Below are 17,143 nucleotides of genomic sequence, written 5' to 3' on the forward strand. Positions count from 1 at the left end.
GTATTGCCAAAAGCGGTAATAAATTTGATATTGGTTTCGTGTATTAAAATATTTCGGACCTACACGCTGCCACACCTCGCCACAAGCGAGTTTAATCAAACAATGACTAGGAAATAATAGTTCGCGTGAAAAGAAAAACTTTTTAATAAGCTCGTTTACGCCTCTTTTAAATTCATAATGATATAGGAAGTAGTTGATCATCACATATTCGCTACTAATATCCACTGCGGTGTATTAAAATACCTAGTTATATTTTTTGTCTTATGTAAGTGGTCCACATCCCGAAGAAACTGATTCCCATAGCCAGACACACGTAAAGTTAGCTGCACTAGTCGATAAATCATAAGGTAAAACGCTTAGTGCATTTGGTCAGTGGATGGGTGACCTTTTTCTCATGAAGAAACTTTTCGTGTCTTTTATCATTTTCATTTTTGTCTTTACCATTGTTTCATTGATAAGCTGTCACTTGTACAGAGTAGTAGCCAAGTCTGAGAACCAGTCGTTATCAAGGTACATCAGGTTTTCCAAATACAACTCGTGAGCTTTAAGCAACCTTTCCAGTTAAAGCGAAATATTTTAAAATATATCTCCACTATTTGCATGTTAATGCTATGCACCTGCTCAAATAAATCTAAGTCATGTACCCAATTAATATCTGCTGAAATATTTACCGCGTCTACGTGAGAATGCTTCGTTAATCCTCTGTAGTAGCCTGAGTAAGTATAAGTGATTACTTAAGAACTTTTTGTAATAGCTCATAATAACACCTAGTTGAGAAACTTGAAGAGGCCATAATAAGTGCTTTATTGGACGCCGCGGAAAAACATACTAGTTCAGCAAATAGTGCTTTTATAAAGTTAAATTACTTTCACCTTAACAATAGAAAACTTTTATATTTAAGTACGTCCCTTTTATTATTACACGTAAAGGGATTCGTTGTAAATTCTGAAGGTTGGGTTTTGCGAAAACATCGATAAGTAGGTACCTATATCTTGAAAGGGTAGATATCAGTACCTAAATCTTGAGTGTCTCAAAACTACAGAAAAATCCTCACAGCTTTTCAAAAAATGAAGTAAATTAGGACAATTATTTTCGCGACGCGTTGTGCCCTCTGTTAGCGATCTGGATTCGAATGCAAAGCGGCGTAGTTGATGAAGTAGTACACGCGCAAACGCACATACGGGGTGTGATACTGCGCAGTGCACAACGTATTGCTTAAATTTACTTCGGGTTGCTTCGCTTTTGCGTTCGTGTTAAATTGCCAATGTAGGACGTAGGACTACACATACGAAAATTATAAAGACTCCCAGTAATAAATACACGGTGAACACTGTTGATAAATCTAGCTTCCAGGAATTGCTTTATGCTTTTGTGAGTTGCCAGTTTAAATCAAAGGTATATAATAAAGACAATCACAATAATGTCTAAAGTTGAAATAGCATTTGCCAAAATTTGTCTTATTTCGCAGATTCCGTTGGCCGCTGGCTCGAAGCCAGGATCGCAGGGACTTACCAAGATAACAATGTTCCCCTCTTACACTATACTTCATCTTAAACTGCCTCTCATGACTTCATGCTCAGCCTATCTATCAACTGAAACGAGTTTCACTACGAAAAAAATAAAGACTTCACAGATTTGGGAGCCTGTTCTAATGAGATTGTGTTTTTTCGGCGATCATGAAATACTGAAGTGGTTTGAGGCCAGTTATTTATTAAGCAACATAAATACTTACTTATTGTATCAGATGATATAAGCAGGGCACGTCAATAAAAACTATTATCCAATGCAGTAAGCCATCATCTGTCTTGCTTTAGATGCGTGTCTTAAAGTTGCATGACATAATACAAGTGTTGATATTTACAGGATGTTATATGACGACTCCTAGACGTCGAATCATCTACATTGGTACTTCATACTCGTATTATGTTACAACTGATAGATTTAGTCTGTGTTTTCTTTTTTTCTCTCTCAATATTTGCATGCTGTTTTATAACTGCGGAATGTGTCTAGCACTTTAATTAAATTTTGTACCAACTCTTGTACCACATTTTATGCAAATAAATGAAATTATTATTATTATTTTGGGGTAAACATTTCTGTTTCTTAGCCTTTTGGCCAGTTTTGACTACATTTACGGGCGGGTGCCAATTATTATTAAATTAAAACAATAACAACACTTTTCCAGTAATAACATTGAAGTGTACGTAAAAAAAAATTACACAATACACCAGATTGAAGCAGTGCATGTACCGAACGTTGTGCACAGCGAACTGCACCGACCACTTCCAGGCCTGGGTGTTGTATCAGTTATTTATTACCTACCACTTTATTGCCTCACTGCGGATTTGGGAAATGGACACCCTCTGCGGCGGCTTCTGCCCAATCGGCCTTATATTTGGTTTGCAAAATACATTTGTAATATTCAATTACGTGTTTGGGTCGTTTGATATATGAACGCTCTTATTTGATAGGATTTCTATGAAATATTACGTTTGAGTTGGTGTATTATGTTCGATTCTGTATGTTAGGTAATACATTACTGGGTATTTAAAAGTGTAATGTTATAGTTTGGATAAATGTTTGCTTTTATTCAATAACATTTACTTGTAGCTCTAACTCGCTATGTAATTTTATTATTGTAAGTACATACACATAAATAATTAACTAACAGTGGTATAGCTTATCATGGTACTTACTTTTTGCATCATCTATAAGATCCAGTATGCAATATCGATTTGAAATAAAAAAGTCAGCACTAAGATTTTTAACACAGTAATAAATTAAGACAGGAATGAACAGTAACTAAAACTATATTTACCAATCGGTAAAATTAACAGAAATTATTCCAGCTAAACTTTGAATACGCACAACTTACAAAGAAAACACGTATGAAATACAAAGACATGGCAAAATAAAATAAAGGAACATTTTGGAAACAATGTGAATTCTTGGAATAGGGAGGCAAGAGTCTGTATATGTTAGTGAAGAAAAATATAAAGAATTAAAAATACCGCATAGTCTAGTTTTCATAATTAATTGTATACTTAAGTAATGGTAGTGTTATTTTTATAATTTGTTGAATAAAGTTACTTCACGCATTATGAAATACGTCTTTGTTTTTAGATTTCTACATTTAAAAAATATTTTAAACTTCGTCTGTATCAAAACAACTTGCTTTCTTTACAAATTCATAATACTTACACACAATACGTTCGGCACTAGCATACAGGTGAAGCTAACTAACACTTGGACAAAAGTACAAAACAATTTTAATTACAGAACAAGCAATGTTTTATCAATACCATCAGTAACACAAAGCAAGTTGCGGTCTAATATGAGTACACTGCAGTATAAACAGTCGGCCGACATGATGGCAAGTTTTAAAAAGGAATTCTTTATCCTAACTAAGTTTTCAGTCGATCTAATACCGGTTAAATACCTGATCTTTGTAATGTGCGGACTACCGTTCATTTCCATACAGATTTTTTATTTATTCCTTTGTAGCATCTAAGCAAGATGCTCATAAGCGTACTACGCAGGCCTGAATAGGACTGTATTTAATAAAAACGCTTCAGCAAGATTGTAAAAGTATTTGTAATCTGTCAGAACATTTTTGACGGAGAAAAATTAATAAAAAATAAAATAAAATAAAACACACACACAAAAAGGTAGGAAGGTATAAAGGTTTTAGTCCGCCACATGTTCCCCCCGGCCAGACCGTGACTACGGTCGATAAAAATCGGGGAACTTTACACGACGCCCGCTTCTCGTTATTTTCGCCCCAGATGTCGTATTGGTGTTAGTAGTGTCAGCTCTTGTGATTTCATGCTGCGCCTCATCACGTGCTATGAAAGCTGGTTTGAGGCGGTCGACTGACACGTTGCTTGGCTTTCCCCGTATCTCGATCGTGAAATATTTTTCATGCCTCTGTAGAACCTTGTAGGGCCCCGCGTACGGTGGTTCCAGTGAACGTCGTACATGGTCTCGACGGAGGAAGACGTGGGAGCAGGAATGAAGATCTCGCGGCACGTAGAAGGGCGACGTGCTATGCCATGCTGCAGGTTTCGGAGTGAGGCTGGCCATGTGACGTCGTAAACGATTTGCGTACTCGGTGACGTCAGCTGTGGTGAAATCTGCTTGCATAGATATGAACTGACCGGGAAGCTGTAGTGCTTCCCCGTAGACGAGCTCGGCTGGCGTAGCTTGGATGTCTTCTTTCCACGAGTTACGCATGCCGAGTAGTACCAGTGGAAGAGCTTCCGTCCACTGCGAAGAGGTGTGGCACATGATGGCGGCTTTCAGCTGCCGATGCAGCCGTTCCACCATGCCATTCGCTGCTGGATGGTAGGCAGTGGTGCGAAGATGCTCTGCCCCCAGCAAGGCAGAGAGAGCTTTGAACAGGTGACTCTCGAATTGGCGGCCACGGTCAGTGGTCACCCGTGCCGGACAGCCGAAGCGGGCCACCCAATTGGCCACCAGCGCTGCTGCGCAGGCCTCCGCCGTGATGTCCTTCAAGGGGTAAGCCTCGGGCCATCGAGTGAATCTATCGATGACGGTAAGACAATACCTGTAATCAGACGAAGGGGTTAACGGTCCTACGATGTCGAGGTGGATGTGAGCGAAGCGAGAGGATGGGGTTAGGTAAGAGGAAGGTGGGGATTTGGTATGGCGAGTGACTTTAGAAGTCTGACATGGCAAACACTGCCTCGCCCACTCTCTACAGTCTTTGCGGATCCCTGGCCACACATAGCTTTGCGTCACCAGTCGCACTGTAGCTGAACATCCAGGGTGATGCAAATTGTGCAACGATTCAAAGGCTTGCTTCCGGAGTTGTGGTGTCAAATACGGTCGGGGCGTAGCCGAGCTAGTGTCACATAGAACTTGTGCGTTGCCAGTTGGTGTAGCAACCTTTTCCAGCTTCAGTGAGGACCCATTTCGAATGAGGTCTTGCAGTTCTGGATCTGTTTCCTGGAATTTTGCAAGATCTTTAAAGTTTATTGTCGGTGACACTTCCTCGATTCGTGACAATGCATCAGCAACCACATTTTCCTTGCCCGGGATATACCTTATATCGGTAGTAAATTGCCCTATAAAGTCTAGGTATCTGAATTGCCTTGGTGAATAGCTGTCTCTGTTCGACTTGAAAGCAAACATCAGTGGTTTATGGTCGGTGAAGATCGCGAAGTCTCTTGCCTCGACCATATGTCGAAAGTACTTCACTGCTTCATATACCGCTAACAACTCGCGGTCGTACGGGCTGTATTTTCTTTGAGCACCATTTAGTTTGTGCGAATAAAAGGCTAGAGGTTCCCAGTTAGCTTCTCTTCGCTGTTGCAGGACAGCGCCGATAGCAGTATCAGACGCGTCAGTAACGATGGCCAACTCAGCTGAAGGATCCGGATGAGCCAGTAGGGTTGCGTTGGATAATGAAGTCTTGATGTCTTCGAATGCTTTGAGGAGTTCTGGAGTCATATTGACTGGATGTGCTCCTTTGATTTTCGGACCGGCTAGTATTGCGTTCAATGGGGCTTGTAATTTGGCCGCGTTTGGGACGAATCGACGGTAAAAATTAATGACACCTAAAAATCTACGAAGGTCCTTGACCGTCTTGGGAACTGGATACTCTTGGATAGCCTGTATCTTGGTACTTAGAGGTTTTGTTCCTGCAGCTGACACATGGTATCCTAGAAACGTTACCTCTGACTGTCCGAGGTGACACTTTGAAGTGTTTACCACTACCCCGTATTCTCTTAAACGGGCGAATAACTGCCGTAAATGCCGCTCGTGCTGTTCATGGGTCTGCGAGAATACTAGGATATCGTCGATATACCCATAACAAAACTCTAAACCGAGCAGCACTTCATCGATGAACCTTTGGAATGTCTGAGCGGCGTTCCTTAAACCAAAGGTCATAAATGGAAACTCGTAAAGACCGAAAGGCGTAGTGATGGCGGTCTTCGGAATGTCGTCTGGATTTGTTCTTATCTGATTATAGGCTTTGACAAGATCTATGGTGGAGAATACTGTGCACCCTGATAGCTGGTAGGAGAAATCGTGGATGTGGCGTATAGGATACCTGTCTGGTATCGTCCTAGCATTTAGTGCCCTGTAGTCGCCACATGGTCTCCATCCGTCGTCTTTTTTCTTCACCAGGTGAAGAGGAGCGGACCAGGCGCTCTCCGACCGTCTGGCCACACCACTTGCTAGCATCTCTTCGAATTCCTTCTTGGCGATTAATGTTCGAGCTGGATCGAGACGTCGAGGTTTGCTTGCTACCGGTGGGCCTGAAGTGGTTCTTATGTGGTGCACCGTGTTGTGCTTACCCAGTACATGTGTTCCTGGTGGTCGGGTGATTTCTGGATACTCACGAAGTATTTTATGGTAATCTATATCACCGACTACTGCCTTCACGGATGCAATGTCGTCCGATGACTTGCAATGGGCTCCTGGAACCGATAGTGTCGTAGTGTTATCTATCAATCTCTGATTTCGGCAGTCGACAAGTAAATTATAAAAACTTAGGAAGTCGACCCCTATAATCGGTCGAGAAACGTCAGCTACCGTGAACTTCCATGTGAAGTCCCTTCTGAGCCCCAAGTTGAGTCGTAGCTGTGTTGGCCCGTATGTGTGTATCATCGTATTATTAGCTGCAACCAAATCGAATTTTGACAGTTTCACCGGCGTTTTTACTACCGACCGAGGGAAAACACACAAGTCTGAGCCAGTATCCACCAGGAATTGCATTTTCGTATTTCGGTCGGTTACAAACAAACGGCCTGTTGAAGAGGGGCAGTCGTTGGCCGCTACTAGCGACCGCCCTTTGCGTTTTCCGACGTAAATGTGCATGGTTGTCTACACTTGTTTGCCTTGTCTCCAAAGGTGTAGTGGTAGTAGCAATGCGGGTGGTTCGGTGGTGGCTGTGGAGTCCTAGAGTTATTAGAGCGACCGCGATAATACCTTCTTTGGTTGTGCCGAGACTGTGAGCGAGAGCGAGAGCGCCCTCTCCACTTGCTGTTCATTTGCGATGACAGCCGGGCAACTTGTTTTGTAAGTTCGCTTACTTCTTTGACCAAGTCCGGCGCGGTGCTGGTAGATGCAGAGGTGGCAGCGACTTGCGGGGTGCATGGTACAATGTCGTACACCCGGTCAGCAATCTCTGCTAGCTTTTCTACCGGCAGGTCGGCAATCTGTGAAGCAATCACTGTCTGTATATTTTGCGGCAAGCGGTTAGTCCACAGACTTTTCACAAAATCCGAAGCACCAGCGGGTCCAGCTAAATTTTGTAGATGCCGTAGAAACTGAGAAGGCCGGCGGTCACCTAGCTCCTCATGGATTAATAATTGCTGGATCCGCTTCTCCTGTGACGCAGAAAGACGATTAATTAATTCAGTTTTTAATTTTTCATACTTATTTGTCTCTGGCGGCTTTGTGATAATGTCTTTAACCTGCATTGCGTACTTCGTTTCTAGTTGAGTAACCACGGTATAGAATTTTGTCGTATCGCTACTTATTCTTCCTAGGACAAACTGGCCCTCTATTTGGGCGAACCATACAGCTGGTTCTTCCGGACAAAAGGGCGGACAACGCATTGGAAGTCCGACTTTCGATACTTCGCACTTACTGTCAGCGTCGGAAAAAATTTCTGGCTCCGACATTTTTGTAAAATCGCTCACCGCTTGTGTTTGAATAGATCACGTCGGGGTCACCAATGTAGCATCTAAGCAAGATGCTCATAAGCGTACTACGCAGGCCTGAATAGGACTGTATTTAATAAAAACGCTTCAGCAAGATTGTAAAAGTATTTGTAATCTGTCAGAACATTTTTGACGGAGAAAAATTAATAAAAAATAAAATAAAATAAAACACACACACAAAAAGGTAGGAAGGTATAAAGGTTTTAGTCCGCCACACCTTTATTTCAGGCAACTAATGCCTATTTTCACCAACAAATACCTAAATTTAGGGATCCCCTAAAAGCATTTAGGGAACACTTAGTAAGAATTTCGTTTTCACCGAAGTGTAGGTGTCCCTTATAACCTTAAAATATTGGGAGAGCCCTTATTCTAAGTGACACTTAGGTAAGATTGTTGGTGAAAACGGGCATAAGGCCCATAAAATACAAATACTCATATATCATACATAACAGTACATATAAACAAATACATAAAATTATATTATATTAAATTATTAATGAGCCTAAACAAACTATCGGCCAACTAAAAGTTTACAGTGTGCTTCTATATACCTACAGTGTACTAACACACACATATATCATATTGTGGGAAACTCTAGAAAACTTCGTATTACAAGTGTGAAAACGAAGAATTCGTGATGAAGTAAGTAATTAATCTTGCTTTGTAGTCGACACAAGAGCTTGCGAAGTGCAGAAATGTTTCACCACTGCAAACTTTGCTGTTTGGACAGACTGTCATATTTTATTTGTTTAGATTGATTTTGTTTCTTTTAGGCATTTGATAGCCGAAAAAGTAATATTTACGTCATTTGCATTGTTGTTTGGTAATCTATTTAAATCATCGTTAATTTCTCTAAACTACAAGCAATATAGGCGACGATGGTGTGTGGTCACTCCCAAGCCTTTGTTACAATTTTGATTGTCAGATCAATCGTCACAGGTTTTCTTTTCATTTAGTCTTATTCTGAGGTTGTATTTTCCTTTCCTAATACCTACTTTATAAACACGATTTCCTTCTAAATATGGTATCTGCCAAGTATTTAGCGTACTTTTATAAAAGGATACACTCGTTAGATAAGGTAATAGTAACCTGTGCATTTCAGAGCAAAGCAAAATACTCATTCCTCTCCATGTACAGGAAAGGAATGAGTGCCCTCCGCGCTGACTGTTTGCGATTCAAACTATGAAAGGCTTTTCTGCTATACGCAATATTTGCCGCTACAACATATCTGTATATGTCTTATTCCCATATAGAACTAGCTTTTGTACGCCATGGGACTATATTAAAGTGCTTTCACACTGGCGTTGTTGACGCGCGTATGAATAGCTAGGCGATATAATTTGTACGGGCAGTGGTCGATTGATTGCTGTCGCTCGTGTACGTGTAAGTAGACCCGTAGGATCCGATCGGGAAGTCTACTAGTGTGAAAGCGCTGTTATGGTGAAGAAAATATAAATTGATTGATAGATAAAGAATGTCTAAGTAGAAAAATAAATTCCTACGAAGTGGATATAAAAACAATAAGTTTTTTTTTCTTAGAATTATAAGAAATCTCTGATTTATTAATAGATATTGTTAGTTTCAGTCTTTGATTTTAAAACTTTAATCTTTCTAGGAGGAAAAAAAATATGCCAATAAATAGAATCATTGAATCTCTACGCAACTTTCCGTACAAAATCTTTTTTTTAGATTTTGCAGTGATAGAGTAAAGATACATACATAATTCTACAAAAGTGCTAATTTAGAGAATATTTTACGTTGTGTTTATGATGCATGATAATATTATAGCTGGACGCTGTCCATCCCCCACCGCCTATTACTCATCCCTCCACACTCGACATGGAAAGGTCATCTCCTACGGGGGTCATTTACGAACCGGGAACTATACTTTTACACTCATATTTTAAAATTATAGTTAACGCAATCCCACAAACAAAATGTTTAAATCAAAGCAAAAATATTAGGTATTAAATTAAACAAATACAAAAGATAAATAAATACGTAAAAAACTAAAAAGCCTGTTTTATTCACAACAGCCAAAGGCAATCTCTTTGTGTGGACATTTAAAATATGTGAACTAAAAACGACTCATAAATATGTTTTGAATTATTTAGAGCCATAATCTATTTCGATCTTGCGATCCGAACAGTAATTGGTAGGTACACGTACTTGTATATGCATCGTTCAGTGCATAACACATGGTACATAAATCAGATTACAACGGAATCCTAACGCGCACTGGTATCACATAATCCCGTTTGGTTAGCAGCTGCCAAATTTGCAAGCAAACTATTCTGATCGATGTCGCCACAATCTGCCACGCTGATGTATGAGACAACCTATATTGATCGCGCAAATGAGCGTATGAACTGTACGATTCGAGCTACCTTTCGGTTTGAACCAGTCGCCGAATCTATCTCTGAAAGGGTAAAATAGATAGTCCCGTTTCGTAATATACCTACCTACGTTGGGCGTACATACATTTGCGAATCCATATCCTGTTACCATCGGTCTCAGTCAATGACCGACCGCCGAGAGACCTTTCAGTAACCATGCTCTTTGGTGGAGGTGACTTTTTCTATCCGTTGAACAAAAAGGCAATTTTGTATTTTTTTCTTTATACGCAAAGCCGCAAAGCCTATATATAGCCGAATATCCAGTTGGGAAAGTTTTCTGGACTGATATGATTCTTATATTTTGATGCTGAAATTAAAGATGTTTTAAATAAAACTACTTTTACGGATTTTATCGCGTTATATTAATATATATTAGTAAACTTAAACGTTTGTAACTATTATATCAAGACGACCAACACCTTAGTCTGCCCGTGACCATGGATGCTGTAAAGGATCCGAAACGTCGGGATTAAATAATATTAATATAACGCGATAAAATCCGTAAAAGTAGTTTTATTTAAATGTCTAATATTCGCGTAAGTGTCAGAAATTAAAGATGTTATTTTCTTTGCTGAATTACAAACAAACTTAAACGGACAACAGTTTTAAAAATGCACCGCAATTAAATTCGGATTCATGTGTCAGGAACGAAGTCACAGCTAACTTCCGTAGTTAAATACTTAATGAGGAGAAAAGTCGCAGATTTCACTGTATACACAGAAGTGACCAGTTATTGTCAAAACTTTACCTGCCTCACTAAATTCAACCTGGCTATGTAAAAGTTTCGGGTGAAGTTATCAAACTCCAAATTTTACAATTAACGGAGCGTGTTCGCGGCGTAAACTTCCATATTTTAGCATAGGTGAGCGCCAGTTTCTAATATGCCGCAAAATATATAGAGCCACTGTTTCCAACAGAGACTTTAGTGATGGCTCCGAAGGCCGCGGAGTTGCTCATCATGAGCAGATTGTTTACCCGTATTGTCAGTTTATTAATAACATCATTTCCAACAATGGAAGGGTTAAATGGGTCAGTCGTACGATACTATCATGAATGAGCAACTTATTGTTCGCAGGTAAATATGGGTCTGATGTTGTTTTGTTGTTGCGTAAAACAATAATATTTTTAACTAGGCAAGCAATTACGTGTTTTCCTTTTAAAGGTTTCCATTCTAACTGAGGTTGTTGTTTGAGTTCCATCTCGGCTGTCGCTTTATTAGAAGCCCCACTACGACTGGTAAACTTGCAATGGGACCCGCGGGTGCGATCAACTATACTTATACTTGTGTTAATACGGGTACCTGCGCTCAGACCTGTGTCAAGCTTCGCTAGAGATGAATTTCACTAAAATTAACCGGTTGAGGAGCTTTCTAACACTCATTACAGATTCTCCACGGAATCGTTACGGCTGTAAGAATATATTTTTCTACAAAATGAATAAATAACCTTTCATCTAAAAAGGTATCGTGATAAGTAGGGTCCTTCGAAAAATGCTTGCAAAAATTGCCAATCGATTCCTTATTAATGAAAAGGAAACCATTATTCTTCGCCCAAAAAAGGTATTATTAACTTATTAAAATATTCAAGTATTCGAAATGCTATTGAAGCGTAAATCTCGCAGTCGATCGTAAAAACTGTTCCCTAGAGTAAAGAAAGTAACTCTGTTTCATTGGATCCGAGTCGTACCATTGTCCTCATACGCACTCTGAGAAAAAGACCAATTTCTGAGATTTCCGAAGGGCTTAGCTTCATTTCCTTTTATATCTCCCCAGATACTAAATTCGTTCAGCCAATAATAAAAAATCGTCGGGGACACTTGGAATGGACTCGACGTAAAATTTACCCTCAATCCTAAGGACAGATTGGACATTATAACGCGCTTATGTCCTTCGTGTAGGACGTACAGCCTGCTTGATTGGCTTTATTTTGATTACTTGGAAAATGAAAATAAAGCGATCAAAATAACTGAACGTATTTAGCTCGATTAATTAGATTACAAGTTCGTTGAATTGTAATGAAGTGCCTCACGTAAGTAATGTTCGAGGCATTCTAGGTAGGTATTTTTGTTAGATAGGAAAATATAATGAGAGAGAACTTAATTACAGTGTTGTTGAACAAATGAAAGAACAACATGAATGTTTTGAACTGCTCATTTTGCCGTGAACATTGTTAGCCAATTAAGGGTAACGAGAGGATAATTTTGTATGCGAGAGGATTGCAAGCAGCCACAATCTATTTATTATTGTAATCTCTAAATAGATTTGCGTTACTGTCGAACGAGTATGTATTGCTGTTGTTATTTATTATTTTATTTATTTATTTATTTAACAATTTATGTACACAGTGAACATATAAAAAAGAAATAGACATAGTATAGAAATAGTACAAAGGTACTGCTTATTTCTAAATCGAAATCTCTTCCAGCAGACCCGTAGTAGGAGAGTTAGAATAAAGAGAAGTAGGTAGATAGACTGTGTAAAAGGACATAGTAAAGATATATAAATTACACATATATATATATAAAGCAAAAGATACATACATACAAAAATACATATTTTATAAAATAACTCTATGAAGAAGAGGAGGACAAATAGTAGCTTTTGAGTTTCTGTTTAAAAGTAGCAACAGTTTGACAGTTCCTTAATTCAGGCGGCAGCGAATTCCACAACCGTACTGCGTTTACTGTGAAGGAGAAGGAATAAAAGTCAGTGGAATGGGAGGGGATCTTAAGGAGAGATTTGAGATGCGTTCTACAGAGCGCATCAGGCGAGCGAACAAATGAGAAGCGTTCTCGCAGATAGGAAGGAGTTTTGGGATTAAAAAGGATATTAAAAAGGAGACACAAAATGCGCGTGTTCCTGCGAAGACGAATAGGGAGCCACTTGAGTTCTTTGCGAAAATGAGAAACATGATCATATTTGTTATGTGTTTGTTAATCATTATTCTCTGCCTCATTGGTCGTAAGCATGACTGACCATTAAGCAAAACAGGCGGGTGAAATGATATTTGATAAGTAGCTAAATATAAGCAGTTTTCTAGACTTTTAAAGTAAATAGCAAACATAAAATTAATTACATCAATAATGACGACGGGATTTTCTACTACCTTGTAAGTAATTAAGACTCAAAATAACTGACTGAATCAGAGTTCCCGTGTTATGCACGTATATTCAGCGTTGCATACTCTTACGGAAAGTAAAGTGAAACAATGCAACAATTACACAGGCGTGACGTAATACACGCCACGTAATGTAATGTAATTGTTTTCTTTAATTAAAACCTGCTGGTATGTTACGTTGTTTTGAAAAGATGTGATGTAGGTAAAACTGTGGCAAGGATAGACTTTTTAATAGCGGGCACAAGAACAGAATGAGGAAAAACAATTTAATTTTTGAATAGCTAGGTTTAGTTAACGCTTCAATTAATAAACATTGAAGAAGGTAATAAAATAAATGAATATCAGGAACCAACAATCTCTTAGAACAATTTCAGTGATCCTATCGCATCACCTAAATAATCTGAATTGCTACAAGCTGTAAGCCACCCAGTTTAGCGCCTACATCTATTTATGGGATGATAACAAAACTGTCATACCCACGTCAATGTCTCTAACTTAGGTTGTTAAGACAAAGCGGCAGGTAACAGTCGACTGAACAAGCAACAAACATTTTTATAGTGCTAACGACTGGTGGCATCGTAAAAAACTAAAGCTCCAATAAAGTAAAGAAAATCCAATAATAATAAACAGCAGCAGCTCTCCAAACACGTTAAAAAAGTCGGCCAAGTAGGGTGTGCATGTATTCGAAACAGAATTGAACTTATTGAAGCAATAAGGATTGCGTCTTGTGAATCGTGACAGCGGTGTCCGGGACAGACGCGGTCGGAACTTCCCGGACAAAGTTCGAGTCAGGCTCCACATATTTCACGGCCACATTACAAAACTTTTATAGAGCTTTGGAGTTTCGACTTATAAAAGATTTAAAGGTTTATCTCTTGGGCGCAATAAGTAGCTACAAGTCTTGGATTTCCATTATTTTAATGTACATTATTATGATCGGATCGGAACTTTATTCGACTTTATATTCTTTAGGTTCTTATTTGGTTCTGTGTGACATCGCCCAGTATGTCACTTAAATGAATGTTAAGGTGAAAGTTAGGTCAGAACGACATTTTTTAAAATTCCTTTGATGATTTTGTATGTTAATTTATAAATTCTTTGTCGTATTCAAAGTAGCGTCTCTAATTAGCCCCTTGCGCCCCTCGCGGGTCGTTGCACCGGCATGTGAGGGTGCCCTACAAAGTCTTTAAGTATGTCTGCCGAAACATAGCCGTCATTCTATTCTACCTCTAATGCTATGTAACTTCAATGACAAACATTTTGCAATTTTGTATTTGGGATTTATTTACTCCGTTATCGAGTTATTATTTTCATATTGTATCATTTGAAATAATTTTCAGGTGCATAAAATAATGGGTCCCAAATTACTAAAATAGATACTTGGAAATCGAAATCAAAATTCTATTTACTAGCCCCGGGGGGCTAATGCTTTTACCTAAATAAAGTCTGCGATTGATCTAGTAAAATAGCACGAACTAACAATGTTGAAAAAAAGTTCACATACATTTTAATTTTCTATCTTAAAATCTTTGAACAACCCTCAGGGAGTTACTAACGAACAAGTTAACTCATTTCATACATTTTACATACAATGTAATCAAACTTTTAAAACACTGAGTGTACACAGTTATTAAATTACGTCTTAAAGCAGACGCAGTCCAAAATGATCGTTGAGACGAAGTTTATATAGCACGAGGCAGACGTTGAGGCTTTTAGCAGGTAAAGTTTTAACTGCACAGCGTTTACTCAAAATGCAAATTACAGGCTCCATGTATGCGAGGTGGAGTTAGACAGCCCACAGGATGTGATACACGGGACCCCAATATTAAACCGCACGATCGCGTCATAAATTTTAACCTGCCGTGTATATACGTAGTAATTTTCACGTACGTTGATGTTTACACGTTTTTAAGTGTTCAGCTGTTTTTGTATGACTTATCAACTCCAGCTGCTTGTTAGTTGAGCGTCCGAAAACATACGGGGACCTCTCGCATTGGGAGTGTATTGTACAATACAGTAGCAGCGGTAGCAAATCACTTGCTTCTACATTATATTTGAATTCAGAAATGTTCTGACTATTCATGTGCACGTTACTAACCAATAATCAGTAAAGACATTTCCTAAAAGCTACCAGGGACTGCTAATAACTAGTATAATATTCAAAACTCAGTTTACATCTTTAATTTTTTTTTTATAAATATTTTTAAGCTTAAGCTTGATGTAAATCTACTACACAACATGTAATTCTGATTCACGTCACCTCAATACATTCATTTAGCTGTCCTTATAAAATAAACCTTTCAATTGTGTTTTTATAACTGTAAATTATTTTTGTGAGTTCCCAACTTAAGTGCGGAGTCTTAACAACGACAAGTTGTGGTATTGTTAAAGTTTAATGCACTTTGGCACTTCACACAAAGGAGTTGGGTGCTTTAGTTTACTGTAGTCTTACTACCAATTGCTCATTTTATTTGCGGCACTGGTAGTACCACTAGGCTAGTTTATTCACAAGAATCTATTGTGTTTCTACGTTCTTCGGTACTAGCTTGTCAACATGAAAATTGGGTTCACTATTCGGGAACATCAAGTGCAGATGGAAAAATCGAAAGTGCGAGATCGGAATCTTTGGACGTAACAATATGTTTTGTAGCTAAGTAATTATAAAATTAATCTCTAAGTTCATTGACTGATAAGCAGGAAACCTTTAGAAAAAAGTTTACTTTATACATTAATTTCTTGTATCTAAGAATTATGTTAAGCGTACATAATTAAGTGATTAAAGTAGGATTCGCTGGAATAACAACTTCTTTTGTGTTGAAAAAAATATGTAGACTACTACAATAAGCTGGAATTTTCCTAAATAAAAACAAAAACAAGTGACTAATAAACCAGGACTAATAGCTGTTCTGGGTGTTACAACAAAAGAGTTTGTTAGACTTTTTCTTGCCTTGAGTAAGTCTTATTACGCCTAACAAGGGTAAAGTTGCAAACTATAAGTTTCGTCAGAGATGAGGAGGCACAGAATTTCTACAGTTTGTCAACAGAGCGCTTAGAAATCCTTAGTTTTGTGTCCCTAGCCCTCACAAAGTTAGACGTAATTTTAAAGTGGCATTTGTAACGTACTGTCGTTTTATTATACGCTTGAGACACTTTAGTATTCTCTCGTATATAATTAAGATAAACTACAGTAATTATATTTTACTTATTCTACGATAGTATCAATGTACTGCGCATAAATATGTTTCGATACAATTTTAAATAAAAATAATAGACAAAAGTTCTCTTTGCCTCCTGGGGTCACCAGTACTGGAAGAGTCATTTTCGGATTTTATTGAGAACAAAATTCAAAATTTCAATGATATTTCGGAAAGGTTATTCAAAATTAATATACATTCAGCCATCACCATCCTACGATACTGCTGCTTTGGCCCCAAATTAACCTACATCTTGCGTGCTTCTCATTTATGGAAGCACATCAACCTTTTGGATCAAATTGATAAAATAATTCGACATACACTTTCATCAATTTTAAATGTGGCCTTGGACGACAAAGCTTGGTCCCAAGCTACACTTCCCATCCGTATGGGAGGGCTTGGCGTCCGCAAAATTTCCAGTATTAGTTTACCGGCATTTATTTCCTCCGTCCATGGCTGACAAATTGATCAGGAAAGTACTACCTATTACACTGATCAATTTTGAGGTGCCATGCCTGGCGGAGGCTATTAATGCTTGGAAAGTCACATGCCCGAATACCGATCGCCTTTGTACATTGTTTTTTTTGTAAAATGTGTGCAAAAAGTATAATAAATAAATAAATAAATAAAAAATAAAATGCCCGAATACCGATCTACCCGCCAACCCATCCTCCCAGAGACAGTGGGATAAGCCGCTCTGCAGAGTAATACGGAAAAATCTCATTGATACGTCAATTACTTCT

General features: G+C 38.6%; 1 protein-coding gene across 1 annotated transcript; it reads right to left on the minus strand.

The window, feature by feature from the left end:
* Nucleotides 1-6,806: 6,806 nt before the first annotated feature.
* Nucleotides 6,807-7,655, minus strand: LOC124637214. Its single transcript, XM_047173575.1, has one exon. The coding sequence runs from the start codon at nucleotides 7,653-7,655 to the stop codon at nucleotides 6,807-6,809; it is 849 nt and encodes a 282-aa protein (XP_047029531.1).
* Nucleotides 7,656-17,143: the final 9,488 nt, after the last annotated feature.

This window comes from Helicoverpa zea, chromosome 15 (assembly GCF_022581195.2).
Source record: "Helicoverpa zea isolate HzStark_Cry1AcR chromosome 15, ilHelZeax1.1, whole genome shotgun sequence".
NCBI classification, from domain to species: Eukaryota; Metazoa; Arthropoda; class Insecta; order Lepidoptera; family Noctuidae; genus Helicoverpa; species Helicoverpa zea.